Source organism: Agelaius tricolor, unplaced genomic scaffold (genome assembly GCF_023055355.1).
Source record: "Agelaius tricolor isolate 1412-34295 unplaced genomic scaffold, bAgeTri1.0.p SCAF_9, whole genome shotgun sequence".
NCBI classification, from domain to species: domain Eukaryota; kingdom Metazoa; phylum Chordata; class Aves; order Passeriformes; family Icteridae; genus Agelaius; species Agelaius tricolor.
This window is the reverse complement of record NW_027269269.1, coordinates 14,756,294-14,773,435: the sequence shown is the minus strand read 5'-3', so window position 1 is coordinate 14,773,435 and position 17,142 is coordinate 14,756,294. Positions and strand designations below refer to the sequence as shown.

General features: G+C 44.8%; 1 protein-coding gene across 1 annotated transcript; it reads left to right on the top strand.

Moving 5' to 3' along the window:
* The first annotated feature begins 4,159 nt into the window (after positions 1-4,159).
* PRSS23 (serine protease 23) lies at positions 4,160-12,391 on the top strand. Its single transcript, XM_071432812.1, has 2 exons — positions 4,160-4,342; positions 9,227-12,391. The coding sequence occupies exon 2, from the start codon at positions 9,240-9,242 to the stop codon at positions 10,356-10,358; it is 1,119 nt and encodes a 372-aa protein (XP_071288913.1). The 5' UTR covers positions 4,160-4,342; positions 9,227-9,239; the 3' UTR covers positions 10,359-12,391.
* Positions 12,392-17,142: the final 4,751 nt, after the last annotated feature.

Below are 17,142 nucleotides of genomic sequence, written 5' to 3'. Positions count from 1 at the left end.
ACCTTGTGATTATACAGTAGCTTCACGGTCACATACAGCACTTAGAAAATGTTGCAGCTCACTGTTTTTAAATGAGCACTTAGTGGATTCAAAGCCACCAGACAGCAGTGACACCACCATCAGAATCTGAACCCAGCAGACAGACACAGGCTGGCATGGAAACAAAAACAGTAGTAATGAATTCAATCCAATTTTGCATAACACTGAAGATCCCATTTTTCAGGAAATTCCTGAAGTTCTCAGAGAGAGCAGTTGCAGTGGATGTTTTATTTTTAAGGTGTCATTTTGGAATTACTTCACTGTAGTGATATGTTTTTTATTCAAATAGTGAAGATGCAGCGTCTTAAAAGAATCTCAGTCTTGCTGGAGCAAATCCAGATGCCTGTTTTGTTTCAACAAGTTTTCACTATCATGAAATTAAAGAGGTACTGTTAGTTTAAATATCACTCATCAGAAATGTTTTCAATAACATGAATAGTAGGAATTCTCAATAGTTAAAAGTGTATATTATATATATAGCTGTGAATTTTGAAACAAGCTGAATTCAAAATATTAATTCTCTTTTTCTTCTTTCTATGCACCTCATAGTTTGATCAAAACTATCTACATAATATACTCTACTTAGAGAATCCCATGTCATGTCTGACAGATATGGATAATCCCATTAAGCCTTTAAGTTGAAAATTCTTTTGGGGAGGAAAACATCTACAAACTCATTCCTAAACATACTGTATTTTCAGTCAACGTTACCTCTCGTGTTTCCCATATAGTAGTAGATTAGTTTTCCAATAGATTAAGAAACTTTCTGTAAAGGTTGAGTTTTCTCAGGCAAAGCCTTTTATTTGCAGTTGTATCTGCAGGTGCAGTAGAAACCTTCCCCTGTCTGAGTGAATTGCAACTAGATGCTCAAATATCCCTATCCAATCAGGAAGAAGATGGACACACTGAGTGGGCTTCACTTCATGTAACTGTAGGGACCAAAAAGTTAGATTTAACTGCTCATGCTAGACAGCAGAATAAAATGAGTGCTTTTAAGGAAGGATTGTCTGGCCTAACTTACATCCTATTTTAGCATGTGACTGTTTGCACTCTGAGGTAGCCCTTTAAGACCTGCAAAAGGAACCTAGAGTGGTCATGACTAGCTTTTAGTTGTCTTTATTCATCAGTGGAGTCCCCTGCAAGGCTAGGGCCCTCCTCCTTGCTGCTCCACAGTGTCACTAGCTGATGACAAGATTTTTGCCAACACAGGAAGGATATTGTATACATTCAGCTGTCAGTTTTCCCACTTGGCAATCTTTTCCATAAACTAAGCAACTCAGATTCCCAGTCCTGACATGCTTCCTTTCAGAGCTGACAGTAAAAGCATTTAGCTTCTGGGAACTAGGAATACAGTGGCACCATAGCCTTCCTGAAATACTGAACTGAAGTAGGGGTGGGGATGAGAGAAGTACTTCCTTCTCCTGAGTCCAAGTCTGCATCATTCCTGCCTTCAAAATAGACTGTTTCTAAAGGGATAGAGAGTGTCTTCACCTTTAACTTTCTCTGACAGTTAAAAAGCATTTCAGGAATCAGGGCATCAGTGAGGACGGGTCTGTGTCTCAGGGAAAGTAGAGGGAGCTGGCTGGAGAGCTGCCATTGCAGTGGGGAACTCCAAGGGCTTTTCTTCTGCATTGCATCAGCAGTGAGCAATGGGGAGACTGATTTGAGCCAACTGTGGCTTCTCATTCTTCCTTCCAGACCCAGTGGCCTCTGAAATCACTTCATTGTCTGCAGCGGAATCTGGCACAGGACCGTAATGCCAGGTTACTTCACTTCCCTGCAGAATAAAAGATTTCTTCAACCATGAGAAATTATCTCCTGACAGTGCCATTCATTAGGGCTCCCACCTGTAGATTGTTTCATTTTCAGCTTACTCACAGGGTGCTGAAAAGTCAGTGTGTGTGTTATCACTTGACAATATAGTATAGCTAATACCTCTTCACCCTTACATATGTTGTCACTTACTGCTCTTTGCCTCAACAATGGCTCACAGAAAAATTCAGATCTTGGACTTCACTCTCTTTTAAAAAAAAACTTGTGCAGCCCAATTTCACCAAAGCTCTTGTTTCTTAAGAGTTATACACATAGGGGAAAAAAAAATCTATATTTGGTATTTTTTTCCTCTTTTGAATTAGAAAGTTAAACCAGAAAATTTTCTCTAGAGATGCTCAATAGAACAGGACAGTAGTTCATTATTTCTAAAGACAAGCCAGACAAACTGTCTTTTCTGAACTTATGGTTTAATGTATACACTAAAACTAATAGAAATCAGAAGTTTTTATAACAACAAAATGTCTCCTAACTAAATATCAAACTAAACATTCTTCTCCACTCTTTTTGTCATGACAGTTTCACCCAACACTTTCTTTAAGGTTTCATTCTCAGGAGGGGGCCTGTAGACACCAAGCCTTGTGGTTCTTATTCATCCACCTGTGTTGTCCATAGAGACACACTTCATGGAATCACACCATAATAGGATGGTTTGGGTTGGAAGTGATCTCAGAGATCTTCTAGTTACAAACACCCTGCCACAGGCAAGGACAATGTCCACTGAAGCTGCTGTTTCAGGCATAGAAGGTTTGCAGTCCTGTATTGTATCATGGATAGCCCAGGGCATCCTAAACCCCTACAACTAAGTGAGGTGAGTCCCACATCTTAGCATCTCTGTATCTCTGTCCCCCTGTTTGCTGTAAAAACTTCTATCAGAATCATAACCTCTAGGATAGTGTCTATTTGAATTTGTGTCTGGAAGGCCCTGGAGCACGTATGGCAGCTGTGACACAAGAGACTGCATGTCCATGGGAAGCAAGAACTCACCTGGACCCCTGCTGCAGCCCTGAGACCCACTCTAACCAAACCTCACAACATTTTCACCCCTACAAGGCATGGGCCAGCCCTTCCATCATGCAAATCAGCAGATGTGTGTGTACAGGGCAAAGCTTCTGAGCCTGAACATCTTGTTGGGATGTGATAGACAGAGTCACATCAGGAAGGGATCTATGGTCAGTATGGCACTTCAGACAGAGCCTGGCTTGTCTGCTGCCTTGTCTTCTGGTACTCCAGGGATCTGCCTCACTGTTGCATGGTCATTCCCTCATGGCCCAAGAGCAGCTGCATTGGTGTCACCAGCCCATCTCCAACACCAGTTGTATTCTCTAGCTGTTTGAGTAGCTACTTTTTTCAAAATTATTTAGTACGTGCTTTTTTCACTCATTTGGTAAAATCTTTCTGTAGACCCAGATGGGGATGGTGCTAGGGTCAAGCAAATGCAAAATAGAGAAATCATGTCTAAGAATGTAAAATCCTGTCATATTTTGGCTCTTCACAGATTGGCCATGGGTGAAGCATAGGTTTTGCTTTGCTTCAGGCTCTTCGTATCCTTTGTAAGGGCAGCAGTGGCTTGAAAAGGTCAGTAGAAGATTGTAAATAAATTGACTCCTATGAAATTTCTATTTCCTTTATAGAATAATGGTGATCAGCTGGGAATTTTGAAAAAAACTTTTTGTGGATGACTTTTTCTTGTGGAGTTAAAACATTACAGGATTTTTGCCTTCTTGGCTCCGATTTCCTCTTTTCTTGCCAGATATCATTATAAGGCTTCAAGAAGGATGAGTAATTAAAACCCATGCAAACAATGTGTCGGACAATTAAATTTAAATGTCCGCTTGATGAGGCAACACGGGTGAGTGACCGCAGAGCTCCTGGAGCTGATGCCCTGCGGAGGCAGGAAGTTCCGAGGGGGCTCAAGAGCTCCCTGAAAAGGGATCTGCGGACCCAGACACTGGGGACAAAGAACCTCTTGCCCTCGGGGCTGCAGAGGTGCCACGGGCTGCACCCCAAAATCTCGCACTGAGACGCCCGTAGTGCCAGAACAAAACCCTATGTTTTTCCTCGGGAAATAAATGAAAATAGCAGTAAAGGATTAAAAGGGGGGTGACGCCGCACTGGGGCGAGGGGCAGCCTGCGCGGAGGGACGGCCCGGCCTGGGCAGGGGCCGGGCACAGGGCAGGGACGGCGGTGCCGGCGGGAGCGCGGCGGGGCGGGAGCGCTGCGGGGCGGGGCGGGATCCAGCGGCGGGATCCAGCGGCGGGATCCACCTGCGGGAGGCGCCGCTCCGCCCCGCCCCGCCCCGCCCCGCTCCGCTCCGAGCGCGCCGCCGAGGGCCGGCGCCCGGCGGGAGGGAGGGAAGGGAGGCGCTCCCGAGCCCCGCGGAGGCGGCGGGAGAGATGGGACCGGCACCGGCCCCGCCACCTGCCTGAGCCGCTCCCGGAGCCGCCGCCGCCGCTGCCGCTGTGGGGAGCCGGTAGGTAGCGGGCCCCGGCGGCGGGGAGGGCGCCGCGGGGTGCGGGTCGCCCTGGGGGACAAAGGGGCGGCGGGAGGATGGCGAGCGCCGGGCTCGCCCTGCGCTGCCCTGGGCACTGCCTCACCTGCCCGGCCGGGCGGGACTCCGGGCGCGGAGAGCGGCTGTCCCGGCCCGCGGCGAGCGCTCCCTCCGCGCAGGGCTTAATGTTTAACCCCGCTCGCATCCACCGGAGCGCACCGGGCACCGCCTCCCCGGCGGCGCCCGGCGACAAAAGCCGAGCGCGGCTGCTGCCCGCCGGTCCCCGCTGCGGGTCCGCCGCCGCTGCCGGGGACCAACTCTGAAAGCACGGCGGGTGAGGGATCAGCTGGGATAAAAGTCGCCTTTGCTGCTTTTTCGTGCTTTGGAGGCGTCTGAAGGTAGCGCTCCGCTGCGGTGCTGTACTTGGGTTCGTCGCTGTGTTTGAGTACATCAGTATTTTTCGGGTGGCCTTTTAAGACGTACGTGACACGAGCTGTTCAGTGAAGCGGCTGCTGGAGCCTGGGGAAGTTGTTTTTTGCCTCCTGCCCCGAGCAAGGTCCGAGGGGTTGGTGCGGTCCCACCGGGACCCAGCTTGTGCAGCTGCCCCGTAACTCAGGTGGTTTGGGAGCCCTGGGGATGCAGGTCCTTCCTACAGCTTCACCCCGTTATTCAGACTGGCCGTCACCGTCTGCTCGTAATGCAGATTGCTCTTGTGCCGTGATACCGAAGCTGCTTGACGTGCAGGGAAAGAGAAAGAAGAAAATGAGGGTGAAAGGAGGCAGTTCTAGGAGTCGGACTACATGGAAACACGTACTGTGCTCCCTTTTCTCCGTGTGTGCATGTCACCGGTACACGTGCCAAAAGAGCCGCTGTGCCCGGTGTGTATGCTAATGGACACACCCGTGGCCTGACAGTATCAAAGTCAGTTTCAGGCTTTCCAAGGCATCTCTTTCTACAGCCCTCAGTCTAGCAGGTTAGGCAGTGTAACCCTCGCACCACCCTCAGTATCTCAGGCAGGCTAATAAAGTTGTTAGATTTTAATGGCAGGAAGGCTTCTGTAGTTATTAAAGTGCATCTCCATTATTTTTGCTGTGTTTTAACAAGTTCTGTGACCAGGAAAAGCAGTAGAGGTATTTTGGCACGGCACTGACAGTGATTTAGTTCTCCTTTATGATTTGGTTTGAGGCAGATTTTTCTCTCCCACTGTCTTGGTTTTCTCTCTTGATTTTTTTTTTTGGTATGTTAATCTTTCTGGCTTCCAGCACTGTGGAAAAACTTTCTTCATTTCGAAATGTAATGGAGACTGGTTCATGGTCTTTCATACTAGATGATCCATGATTTATTGTTATTTAACCATCTACTACAAGAACCACCCCTGAAGTAGTGAACTCTTGCAGAAAAATTAATTGCTTATTAGAAAATTATTCATGTCCATCCTGAACAAGGCAATTTTCTTTCAGCAGCATCTATCTTGGGGCATGAATGCCCACAGCAAGCAGGAAAATGTGTCTGTAAAGTGTTTCAGCAGCACGGAGAGCCCCGGGGTAGCTGTCACTGTTTCCATTCTCTAAACAATTTTAATGCCATTAGCGAGTGTGATTGTGTACAAACCGCTTCTAGGGGGTTCCTAGACTGGATGTCAGAGCAGGGCTTTGTGCTGAGTCAAAGGGTGGATTGAGTTTATGACACAGTTTAAATAGAAACAGAAGAGCAGAGCTACAGTAGAGCAGCACATCGTAATTCATTCAGCACTGCTCTGTGATAGCCGTGCATGGAAGTGCTCACTCCTTACCAGTCTGCTCAGTCTGAGAGCATCTCTCAGCATCACCCATGAGTAACTATCTGAGGACAGAGAGTTTTAACCCTGGGGGTTTTTGCAGCCGTTTGATTGTGTTTTAAATGACAAGAGAAAGTAAAAGGAAAGAAGAGCCTTACTGGAAAGACTCTGTGTAAATGTAGATTGCTTTTTCAATTCCTTCATTTTTTAAGAGGAAGGATTTACACAGAAAGAGGTACTGTGGACTAATTTGCATCCTGTTATAAGTAAGACATATTTGTTCTATTTATTGCTGCCCAGATCTGATTTAGTACCAGTTATGTCTCCAGATGGAGTATAACTATGACGACTTCAGTAAATGAGCACTGTTTAGCTTCTACAGGCATAAACTCACAGCTGTATTTTATTGTCAGGTTTAAATAACATTTTAAATAATAGAAGAGTTCTGTAACTGATGAAAAGGCTTTTTTATCCCCTAGAGCTGCAATGTGATCACAGCACAGAAGCAGCAGTGGCGAGTGGTGGGAGGCTTGCTCAGAGATGTAAAGTGGAGTAAGTACCACTTTACGGAGTGCAGCACAGACACAAATACCATCTTCTGAAGCCTTTTTCTGGGACCAGCTCGAGTCCCATCTCCTGTCTTGCTCTCTTCATAGGGCGGCTGCCCTCTGCTGTCTGAAGCTGTCCTTCCAAGTGCTGGCGGTGCTGTGCTGGTGATGGTGGGGAGATAAGGGAGGGCAGGTTGCAGGGCGAGGTAATCTCCTCAACCCAGATGATAATCTCGGAGGAAACAGAGGAGCTGTTTGGCACACAATCCCTTCATCGGGTCTCCCTGCTGACAGGCATGAGGGAATCTGGCTGCTTGGGGAATAACAACTGACAGGATGCTTCTGTTTTTCCCCTGCCAGCTAAATAAACCAGCCAAAGGCCAGCAGAGGCTCAGTGAGCATGGACTTGTTTTAGCTCCAAGAAGTGCCATGAGTGGTACAATTTAGAGAGATGCAATCCGTCAAGAAATCCGAGGGCAGCATGGACAAACTGCCTAGAAATATGTGCTCTTAATGATGGGATCTTACCTGATGCACAGCTAAACTGTGGTTTAGTCTGCTATCAGCTTCTGACTGCGAAACCAGTGAGCACTGCTGCATGCAGCCCTCACTGACACAAGCAGGACAGCTAGCAGTTGACTCATACCGGTGTATATTGTCTTTGTGGGGATGGAGCAGTGTCATTTGTCCCTGTTACCTTCTTTTTTTTTTTTTTTTTCTGTCTTCCTAATCACTGTCCTACAACAATAGATGTGATAATACAGCAGGTGTTCCCTGTGCCATCCTTACAGCATTTGGAAGTCTTTCATTTCATAGGTTGAAAAATGCAGCCCCATCCAATACTAAAATTTGCTGTGGAAGGAGTCAGAGGAGTGGTTGGTTTTCCTTGAATACCAAGTATTTTCTGATTTTGAGACATATAACATGATGCAATTCTGATTAATGTTTATAATGGCTTTTATTTGCCAGCATGAGTCATCAGTTGGGTATAATGCATCATATTTGGTGGAGACTAGGAAAAAAGTATGTTCCTTTAAAGATGATCTGTTTGTTAATGAAAAATTTGCCAACAGAATGTGTGGTCACTTCTGAAAGAGTCCTGAAAGAGTCCACCTGCCTCTGTGGGTTTCAGTAGCATCAGTTCTGTTCATCTACATCTGTTTTTTGGACTTTAAGTCTTTTGATATCTTGCATGAGTCAATTGATATTTTAAACATTGTGTGCTTTAATGATAGCCTCTGTTCCCTAAGAGGATGGTACCAAAATTCTAAGAATCTGGGCCCAATATTTGAGTTGAACACCACTGGACACCAGCTGCCTGTAGCTTTCAAAGTCTTGTTTGATGCAGTTTAGGGATGGAGTATTCCTACACAAAGCACTGGAGAGAAGGATTTTTTTTTTATTCTTAGATAGCTGTGGTCATTTCCTGTGTGAGTTGCTTTGGTTTACTCGTTTGAGGCATTTCAGGAATGATCCTGCAGTTGCGATCAGTGTAACCTCAGCAGGGTTTTAAATATGTGTAAGCTCAACATAATTGTGAACTTTCCTTTGAATAATCTTTGTGTGAGGGAGATCCTGCCTGCCTTCTTGCCCAGGGCACAGTGCCTCCTGCAGCGATTCAGCTGTATGGCTAATTTTCAAATAAACTGAAGTTAGGCATTTTTTTGACACAGTACTGGTGCACGCTGTTCTCTGCAGTTCGCTGTGTTCGCTGCACTCTGCCTGCGGTTCATAAACACATTTACAGCCACATTTGCCTCCCTGTGCTCAGAGGGGGTTGGTTTGCATTTCTAATTAATTGAGTTTATAAAGCAATAAGCCAGTGTGTTAACTGAAAATTCCCTCAAGAATTGTAATCTTCCTTCATTAGCTGCCTGTGTGTAATCATATCACCCTTTCTCATGTAAGCCTCGGGGAGAGCCAGTGCCACTTGGTGCAGAGCCTTTGTCTGCTGTGAGCTGCAAGGGGAAGTGAGTCTCCTCTGTGGTCGTGTTCTGCAGCCCAGCCCCTGTCAGGTCACCTTCTTTGTCCCTCCCCACCTGTCCCTACCATCAGCCTGGTGTCTCTGGCCGAGACAGCAAATGGTGTGAAGAGATTTAAAGGACATCTTTCAGCAAAGTCAGAGAGTAGGGGAGAGCTTTCAGAGAGTGTTCTAATCTAGCTTAAGACAGACACGTTTACTCTTTGCAGGAGCTCTGTTTACTGGATGAATGGATTTAAACAGGATCTGAATTTTCTTTAAACTGTGTGAAGACAAGTACTATAACTTCCCACTGATGTCGGCTGGGAGTTGGTGGCTCAGAACACCTGAGGGTTAAATGTCCTGTATTTCAGTGTTAACCCGGGACACTTGTTTCGAGACTCAGGCTAAGGCATTCGTTTGACACTGAGAAATCTGAGCTACTTGATGTAAGTTAACTCCATTCAAATTGCTTGACCCTTATTACATCTATACTGGGTTAGCAAGCCACTACTTAGCAAGGTAGGATAATCTTGCAACGGGTTTGGGTGAATAACTGTATTTGCTTTTGTCTTCCACAGACCGACATTCAGAATGGCAGCCTTGTCCACTTTAATCCTCCTTTTGTGTGCTGCTAAAGATGTGATGCCTTCCAGTCCTCACTGGAAGCCAACTTGGCCATCTTACAGAGTTCCCGTTATCCTGCCCCAGTCTACGCTGAACTTGGACAAGCCCCAGTTTGATGCTGAAGCCAGACTGGAAGTGGTATCTCCGTGTGGCCCAGCATGCCACAAAAGCTCTCCGCTGCCGACTTACGAAGAGGTGAAGAACTACCTGTCCTACGAAACCTTGTACGCTAACGGCAGCCTCACCGAAACTGAGGTGGGCATATACATCCTGAGCAACGGCGGCGACGGCTCCCGAGGCAGATCTCGAACTAAGAGGCAGATCTATGGTTATGACAGCAGGTTTAGCATTTTTGGGAAAGACTTCTTGTTGAATTACCCATTCTCCACGTCGGTGAAGCTCTCCACCGGTTGCACAGGGACGCTGGTGGCCGAAAAGCACGTTCTTACTGCCGCTCATTGTATCCATGACGGAAAGAGTTACGTCAAGGGAGCTCAGAAACTGCGGGTGGGGTTCCTAAAGCCCAAACAGAAAGATGGCGGCAAGGGGTCCAATATCACCAACTCGGCAATGCCTGAGAAAATGAAATTCCAGTGGATCCGAGTGAAACGGACACATGTCCCCAAAGGATGGATCAAAGGCAATGCCAATGACATCGGCATGGATTATGACTATGCCCTGCTGGAGCTGAAGAAGCCACATAAGAGAAAGTTTATGAAGATAGGTGTGAGCCCACCAGCAAGACACTTACCTGGAGGGAGGATTCACTTCTCTGGCTACGACAATGACCGTCCAGGAAACCTGGTTTACCGTTTCTGTGATGTCAAAGACGAAACATACGACCTGCTGTACCAGCAGTGCGATGCCCAGCCAGGCGCCAGTGGATCTGGGGTATATGTGAGGATGTGGAAGAGGCAGAATCACAAATGGGAGCGTAAAATTATTGGTATATTTTCAGGCCATCAGTGGGTGGACATGAATGGCACCCCGCAGGATTTCAATGTGGCTGTTCGCATTACACCGCTCAAATATGCACAGATCTGTTACTGGATCAAAGGCAACTACCTTGACTGCAGGGAAGGATAAAGACAATGAAACTCCATGAAAGCACTTAATGACTGGTTTTAGTTACTCATCTGAGGAAAGGCTAGACTTTGTGCTGCAAATGCATGTGATCATGTAACATCAAGAGGTGATATGTAGCTTTTCCAGCCAGCCACCTTGTTCTTAGGACAGGGACTGGGTGGTGCTATCATTACAGCCTGAAACTGGGGAGAAAGGAACGTCTGCTGGGTGGGGAAGGAGCAGGTGGACTTGCTGAATTTGCAGCTGAGCAACTGAAGATTAATTAGGGGCGGATCAGTAAACAGTATGAAAACAGAACCGTCTCCAAAGAATCTTGTAAAAGGGACGCTGTTGACTATCTCATGCCTACAATGTTTGTTTTAATAAATCCTAGGATTAGTAGAAATGCTTTGATCTGAACTTTTAAAAGAAAATATTTCTATGCTGTTGGGGGCTGAAGAGGGGCATTTAATGGTGTTTGCAACCCAAACATTACAGCTTTGTGTTCCTGCATGAGAAAAGGGAGTGTGAAAAGGGCAAGGCATGCGCCGTGGGAGATAAATGCCACACAAATAGTGTGAAGGGTAAATAACCACATAACACTTCTAACTTCCTTTCTGAGTGATTTGAGACTTTATTAGTAACATAGTTAAGAAAAATGCTTTTTGAGCAGACAGACCTTGATGTTGTAAGGATTTGACTGTGAAGATGATGTTGGTCGTATGATCAGTGCCGTTACATCCTGCTTTGAGAAACACTAATTGCACGTGGGATTAAATCTATATAGGAGCTGGGACCTATGAAGGAGCAGGATCCCTATGAATAAACTAGAAATCATGTGGGATAAGGGCCTTTTCTGTTTATGACCTACTTAAGCCTTTTAAGGAAAATCTCATGTCAGCAACTCAGATTTTCAGAGGGGAAGCCTGTCTTCAGTCTTGCTGTCTATCTGAATTGCAGCCTGCAGAGCAGGTAAAGGAGGGAGCAGGACAAGGGTTCTACTGAGTTTTCCCTGTTTGTTGAAGATCCTTGCTGTTCTACCTAATAATACACCACATAGAGGGACCCTAGACTTACAAGTGTCTCTCAGCCATATCCCATTGACAGTGTAATTTGGGTATCTTGAGTAATGTTTCCTGTCTTTTTGGAATAGGAATATTCCTCCCCACCTAGCAGCTGAGTTAGAAATAATTCTCATCAAATGCACAGTTCAGGATTTCTGCAGCTGGAATAGAACCACTTTATAGGATGCAGCCTGGGTTTGCTGTGAAGTGATCCTCTGCTGTCTCTTACAGATAAGTGATTTTTTACTGTAGAGGAATTAGAGTTGGAAACAAGAACTGTCTTTTGGGGGTAAAACCAGTGCTGCCAAATACTGTAGCTCAGCAAACAGCATTTGGAAATCAACATGGTCTGTACAACCACCCTTTCTTAGGTGGATTGTGCCACTGTGTTTCAGTGACATGGTTGAGGACATGCTGCCATGCCAAGATGACTTTTTCAAGTAGGAGGATAGACACTGGCTCCGGTTCCTCTTCCATCCATCACTCACTGACTCCTGAAGCTTCCCAAGGTGCCCATGGTGCTTGGTGTTGTGGGGCAAATGCATGTCCCTGGTGAGAAATATCAAAGCTGGGAAGGAGTGAATCCAAGCAGAGCTTCCCTGTGCTATACCAATACAAGGAAAATGTTAATTCAGCTAAGCCTTTTTTTACACTCTACTAATTACTACGGCATTTGTAAACATTTGCCTGATGGTGCTTTATCTTTGTGGTGGCTTTGGCTCTAGTTCTGACAAACATTTTTGCTGGAGCTGCCTATGATTATTATTTTTATAGAAGCAGTGTACAAAAATGTGGACTCTCATGTGGGTTTTTGGTGCACTCAGATACAAGCAGTTACTAATGCTTTGAAATATGAATAATCACCATATGTATCTGATGGTCTTTTTCTGACTTTTTGTTTTAATTTCCTTTACTCTATGGATGTTATCTGGAGCACTTTTGTTTGAATGTATCACAGTGAATAAAGAAAAGTTATGGAATTTCAATGCAGACATTCTTGTATTTGTGCTGTATTGGGTTGTACTTTCAATCTCATTTCAGCTACTTATTTGTAAAGACATTCAGATACAGATTTATTAAAATCCTCAGTGCTGTTTATTTTCCTTCAATTTTCTTCTGCTCCTACCTGTTGGAAGTTTTTGTTTTGGTGTATTGTTTTGGGGGTTTTTGGTAGGCTTAATTACTTTATACTTTAACATATTTGGATGCTAATAATCAATCTTAGCTTTTGTATGACTCTTACAGTTCCAAAGCCAGTCATGAGCTCTGATTAGTTAGAGCTGAAAATAACCTATTAGACTGAAAAGCCACATTGTTTTTATGAACTTCAGGGTAAATAAACTATGGAGGAATGTGAACCAGTCAGTGTAAGGTCAAAATTGAGGTCAGTCCATCTTCTTTTTCTTTTAGTTGATGCAGTATAAAAAATAGTTCCTTTGAGGCCAACAGTGAGACTCAGAGTTTTTAGAGAAACACTGGATGCAGAAAGTTTTTCTTTTTGAAATTGCTGTTCGTACAAGTTTCCTGACCTTTAACAATGCACGCTACGTCATGTGGGCTTGAGAACATCAGTCCTGATTTATTGGATGTGTTTCCCATCCACTGATCCTGTGTTCTCAACTGCTTTCTCAGATTGTAGGCTAAGAACTTTTCACAGAATCACAAAGCCATTTAGGCTGGAAAAGATCTTTAAGATCTTCAAGGCCAGCTGTAAACCTAACATTACCAGGTCCACCACTAAGCCACGTCCTGAAGTGCCACATTTATGTCTTTTAAAAACCTCAAGGGGTGGTGACTCCACCACTTCCCTGGGCAGCCTGTTCCGATGCTTGACAACCCTTATGGTGGAGAAAGTTTTCCTAATATTCAGTCTGAACCTCTGCTGGCACAACTTGAGGCCATTTCCTCTAGGGTGATGTGAGCAAGGTGTTTTTTTGTTGTTTTTTTCTAAGAATGTATGCAGCAAGTTCAGTGTAATCAGGAGTGGGAGAGTCTCTTCCCACTGCACACCCTGTGCAAACATTCCAGTTTTAGAAAGAAAAGGAAATCTCAGATAACACAGGCAGAGTTGTGGTGCTGAACTTCAGCACTGTGCCCACCAGAGTTGGTGGTAATGTTGCCAGTGTAATCATGTGCGGCAAGGCTGGGCATGCTAGACAGGTTTGAAAATTACGTCCTGAGGATATTTGCTTTGATGCTGCAAAGTAGACTGTTTTAAAACCAGAACTTTAAAATTATGAGAAAGATAGCCATGCAGCCAAAATAAGCCTCATCAAGAAAACACAAGTAACTAATTTATATACAGGCATGGCACTTGAAATTTCATTGTCCAGCCAATGACTGCCTGTGACCTGCAGGACTGAATGAAATGCCTCATTATTCTTGTATATGAAGGCAAGACAGTAGATGGGTATAGAGGCACTGTTTTGACTGTGATTGAAAAGGATTAAAGTCTGCTCCTGCATCTGTAAGAGGCTGACATATGAAAAATTTTGCTTAATTTTCTATCAATCCCTTGGAGAACAGTGCTGGAGATGGAAAGTGAGGTCTCGAGAAAACACAGATCCTGCTGAGCTCTTCCCCAGCACACACTGAACTTAGCCTACCAAAGACTGCAGAATATCATCAAGTTTCCTTTTCAGAGAAAAAGTATTTTCCTTGCATCTGTAATTGTTTTGCAACTGAATTCCCAGGCCTGCCTGGTTAGAGGGCAGCCCTCGTCTTAAAGTTGCAGGCTGAACCCCAAGCTAGTATAATACATGCTTGAAATTCTTTTCCGTGTTTCCACTTAATCTGCCATTTGTTAGCAGGTTTTGGTAGCGTGCCAACTCAATATGCACAGGCCTTGGGAAGAGAAGCTTTCAGTGAGTGCATAAAGTACGTTGGGTGGGTAAAAACTTTGCTTTTCTGGAAGAAAAAGGAGGCATGGACGGAGAAGAGCAGCAGAGAGTGAAAGGGCAGTATGATTTGTATCACAGGGGAAGGATTCCTAGAGGATCAGTTTTGTGCATGTGCATGTGTGTAGGGTTTTTATAAATAATACTGTTGCTTTCCATTCCTAGTTCTCCCAGGTGGAGAAGAAATCCTTAGGATCTGAAGTAAATTAGGTCTCTTCAAAGGAGCACCTTAATGCCAGCTCTGAAGCCAGTGTACAGCACAGATGAGAAGTTTAGGCTGTGATTTGTCTAATAGATAGATAAGAGAAGAGTGACAGTGACATAAGCATTAGGAACCTGATCTCCTCCTCCCAGGAGATGTTTTTTCCTGTCTTAGATGGTGACTATTAGGTTGCACGTGATTTGTGCCTGCTGGCAAAGGTAGTGTGGGCTTTTATAGGTGAATGGTTATACAAGGGAAGAGAAGTACCTCAACATGCTCCAGACACTATTATCAACACTGATTATTCCCAGGATAAAATTATCAGTGATGCTTTGGGTGTGGATTGATTTTTAACTAAATGGGCATAGGCTGAGCCATGAAGCAGGCTTATACTGTTTGGTTTTTATCTAAAGATCTCTAGCAGTAATTAAGTGCTGTGGCTCAAGGAGGGGATGGTGAATGTTCCTCTGCAAACTTTTCATGGACAATGGTTTGGGGTTTTTTTTACAATAAATTCCATTTAAAAGACTCGTGCATAAGCAGATACAAGAAGTGAAACATTTCTTTTAGTTCACCAAGCAAATAATAATAATTTAAATAGAACATGTAATATGTAATATCTGAAATATTTTTAATAGCATTTGCTTGTTGGCACTCATTTCAGTTTTGGAAATAACCATTTATGCTGATTTGGTGAGGAGAGTGTATTTTTCTAGCAAGTGGGACCAAGTTGTAAGCAAAAAGCACAAGAAATTCTGGCTTGTGATAAGAGTATGAAGATTGTAAGTTCGTATTGGAGTGACAGCAGTAATAAGGTACAACTTCCTATGACAGCTTTATGCCACATTATCATAGATTTGGTGATTTTCTACAGGTTGCATACATGAAGAAGTTGATTTAATGATGATTAAGGTGCTGGTTGACATAAAGTTGAACGTGTGTCAGCAGTGTCCTGGCAGCCAGGAGGGCTGAGTGTGTTCTGGGGTGCATCAGGCACAGCATGGCCAGCTGGGCAAGGGAGGGGATTGTCCCTCTCCGCTCTGCACTGGGTTGGGCTCACCTCCAGTGCTGGGGGCAGTTCTGAGAGTCACAATAGAAAAAAGACATTAAACTATGGGAGAGGGTCCAAAGGAGGACAATGAAGATGATGAAGGGCCTTGAGGAGAAGCCATATGAGGAGTGGCTGAGGGCACTTGGTCTGTTCAGCCCGGAGGAGTCTGAGGAGAGACCTCATTGCAGTCTGCAGCTTCCTTGTGAGGGGAAAAGGAGGAGCAGGCACTGATCTCTTCTCTCTGGTGACCAGTGGTAGGACGCAAGGGATTGGCCTGAAGCTGTGTCAGGGCAGGTTTTGTTGGATGTCAGGAAAAGGTTCTTCACCCAGAGGGTGCTTGGGCACTGAACAGGCTCCCCAGGGCAGTGGTCACAGCCCCAAGCCTGACAGAGTTCAAGAAGGGTTTGGACAATGCTCTCAGGCACATGGTGTGACTCTTGGTGTGTTCTGTGCAGGGCCAGGAGTTGATGATCCTTGTGAATCCCTTCCAACTCAGCATATGCTATTATTCTGTGATTTTTTGCCTTTTTTGCCTTTTTGCCTTACCTTTGAGGCCAGATATATTTACTGCTATGGACAGGTCAGAAGAACAGAAAAATGTTCACATTTGCAAAAGTGTGGTAAAGGCTTGTCTGACATAAAGTCCTGTTTCTGAAGTTGAGGAAGGGCAAAGTGAATTGGGATTGTTCAGCCTGGAAAAGAGAAGGCTTTTGGGTGACCTTATTGTGGCCTTCCAGTATCTGAAGGGAGCCTACAAGAAAGATGGAGGGAGACTACAAGACAGGGCAAGGGGGATGGGTTCAAACTGGAAGAGAATGGGTTTAGATATTAGGAAAAGAGTCTTTACTGTGGGGGTGGTGAGAAACTGGAACAAGTTGCCCAGAGAAGCTGTGGATATCTCATCCCTAGAAGTGTTCAAGGCCAGGCTGGATGGGGCTGTGAGCAACCTGGGCTAGTGGAAGGTGTCCCTGCCCATGGCAGAGGGTGGGAACCATATGGTCTTTAAAGTCCCTTTCAACCCAAACCATTCTATGATTCTGTATTTGTCATCATCCAGAAAGGAGTAGGTTTAAATGGGGTAGTTTCAATGAGTTTAAATCTGAGCTAGCAGGAAAATGGTTTCTTTTATCTGTTTTCCCAGATTTTCTATCATTTTTCTGTTCCTGCCTATCCTTGAAAAATAAATTTCCTGTGATGGAAAAGAATGGACATCCTTAGAAGTGAGGGGATCAGGTGCACTTAGGAGAGCCTATTCAACTGGTGTGTTTGTGCTTTCCTGCTGCAAAGAGGGAGCTACCCAACAGCTTGGCTGTTCTGACTTTTCTGGGACAGGCAGGTCACACTTGCTTTGGTCTTGGCTAAAAATTTGCACCTGGGTCAAAGAGTCCTTTCTAATAAAAACTCTTTTGAAATCAGGATATTTCAAGAAAGTATTTTCTATTAGTAGGAATTCATAGAAACCAAACATATTTTCCTAATGAATTTCCAATCATACTCTGCTACAGGTAATTTTTCCTGCTGTGTTCTGGTCCCCATGGGGATCAGGATGATACCCCTGCATGGAAAATGATATTATGTCTTATCCACAGCA

Excerpts from the sequence above, each read along its gene's own strand:
- PRSS23 (XM_071432812.1), top strand. The coding sequence starts at position 9,240 with ATGGCAGCCTTGTCCACTTTAATCCTCCTTTTGTGTGCTGCTAAAGAT.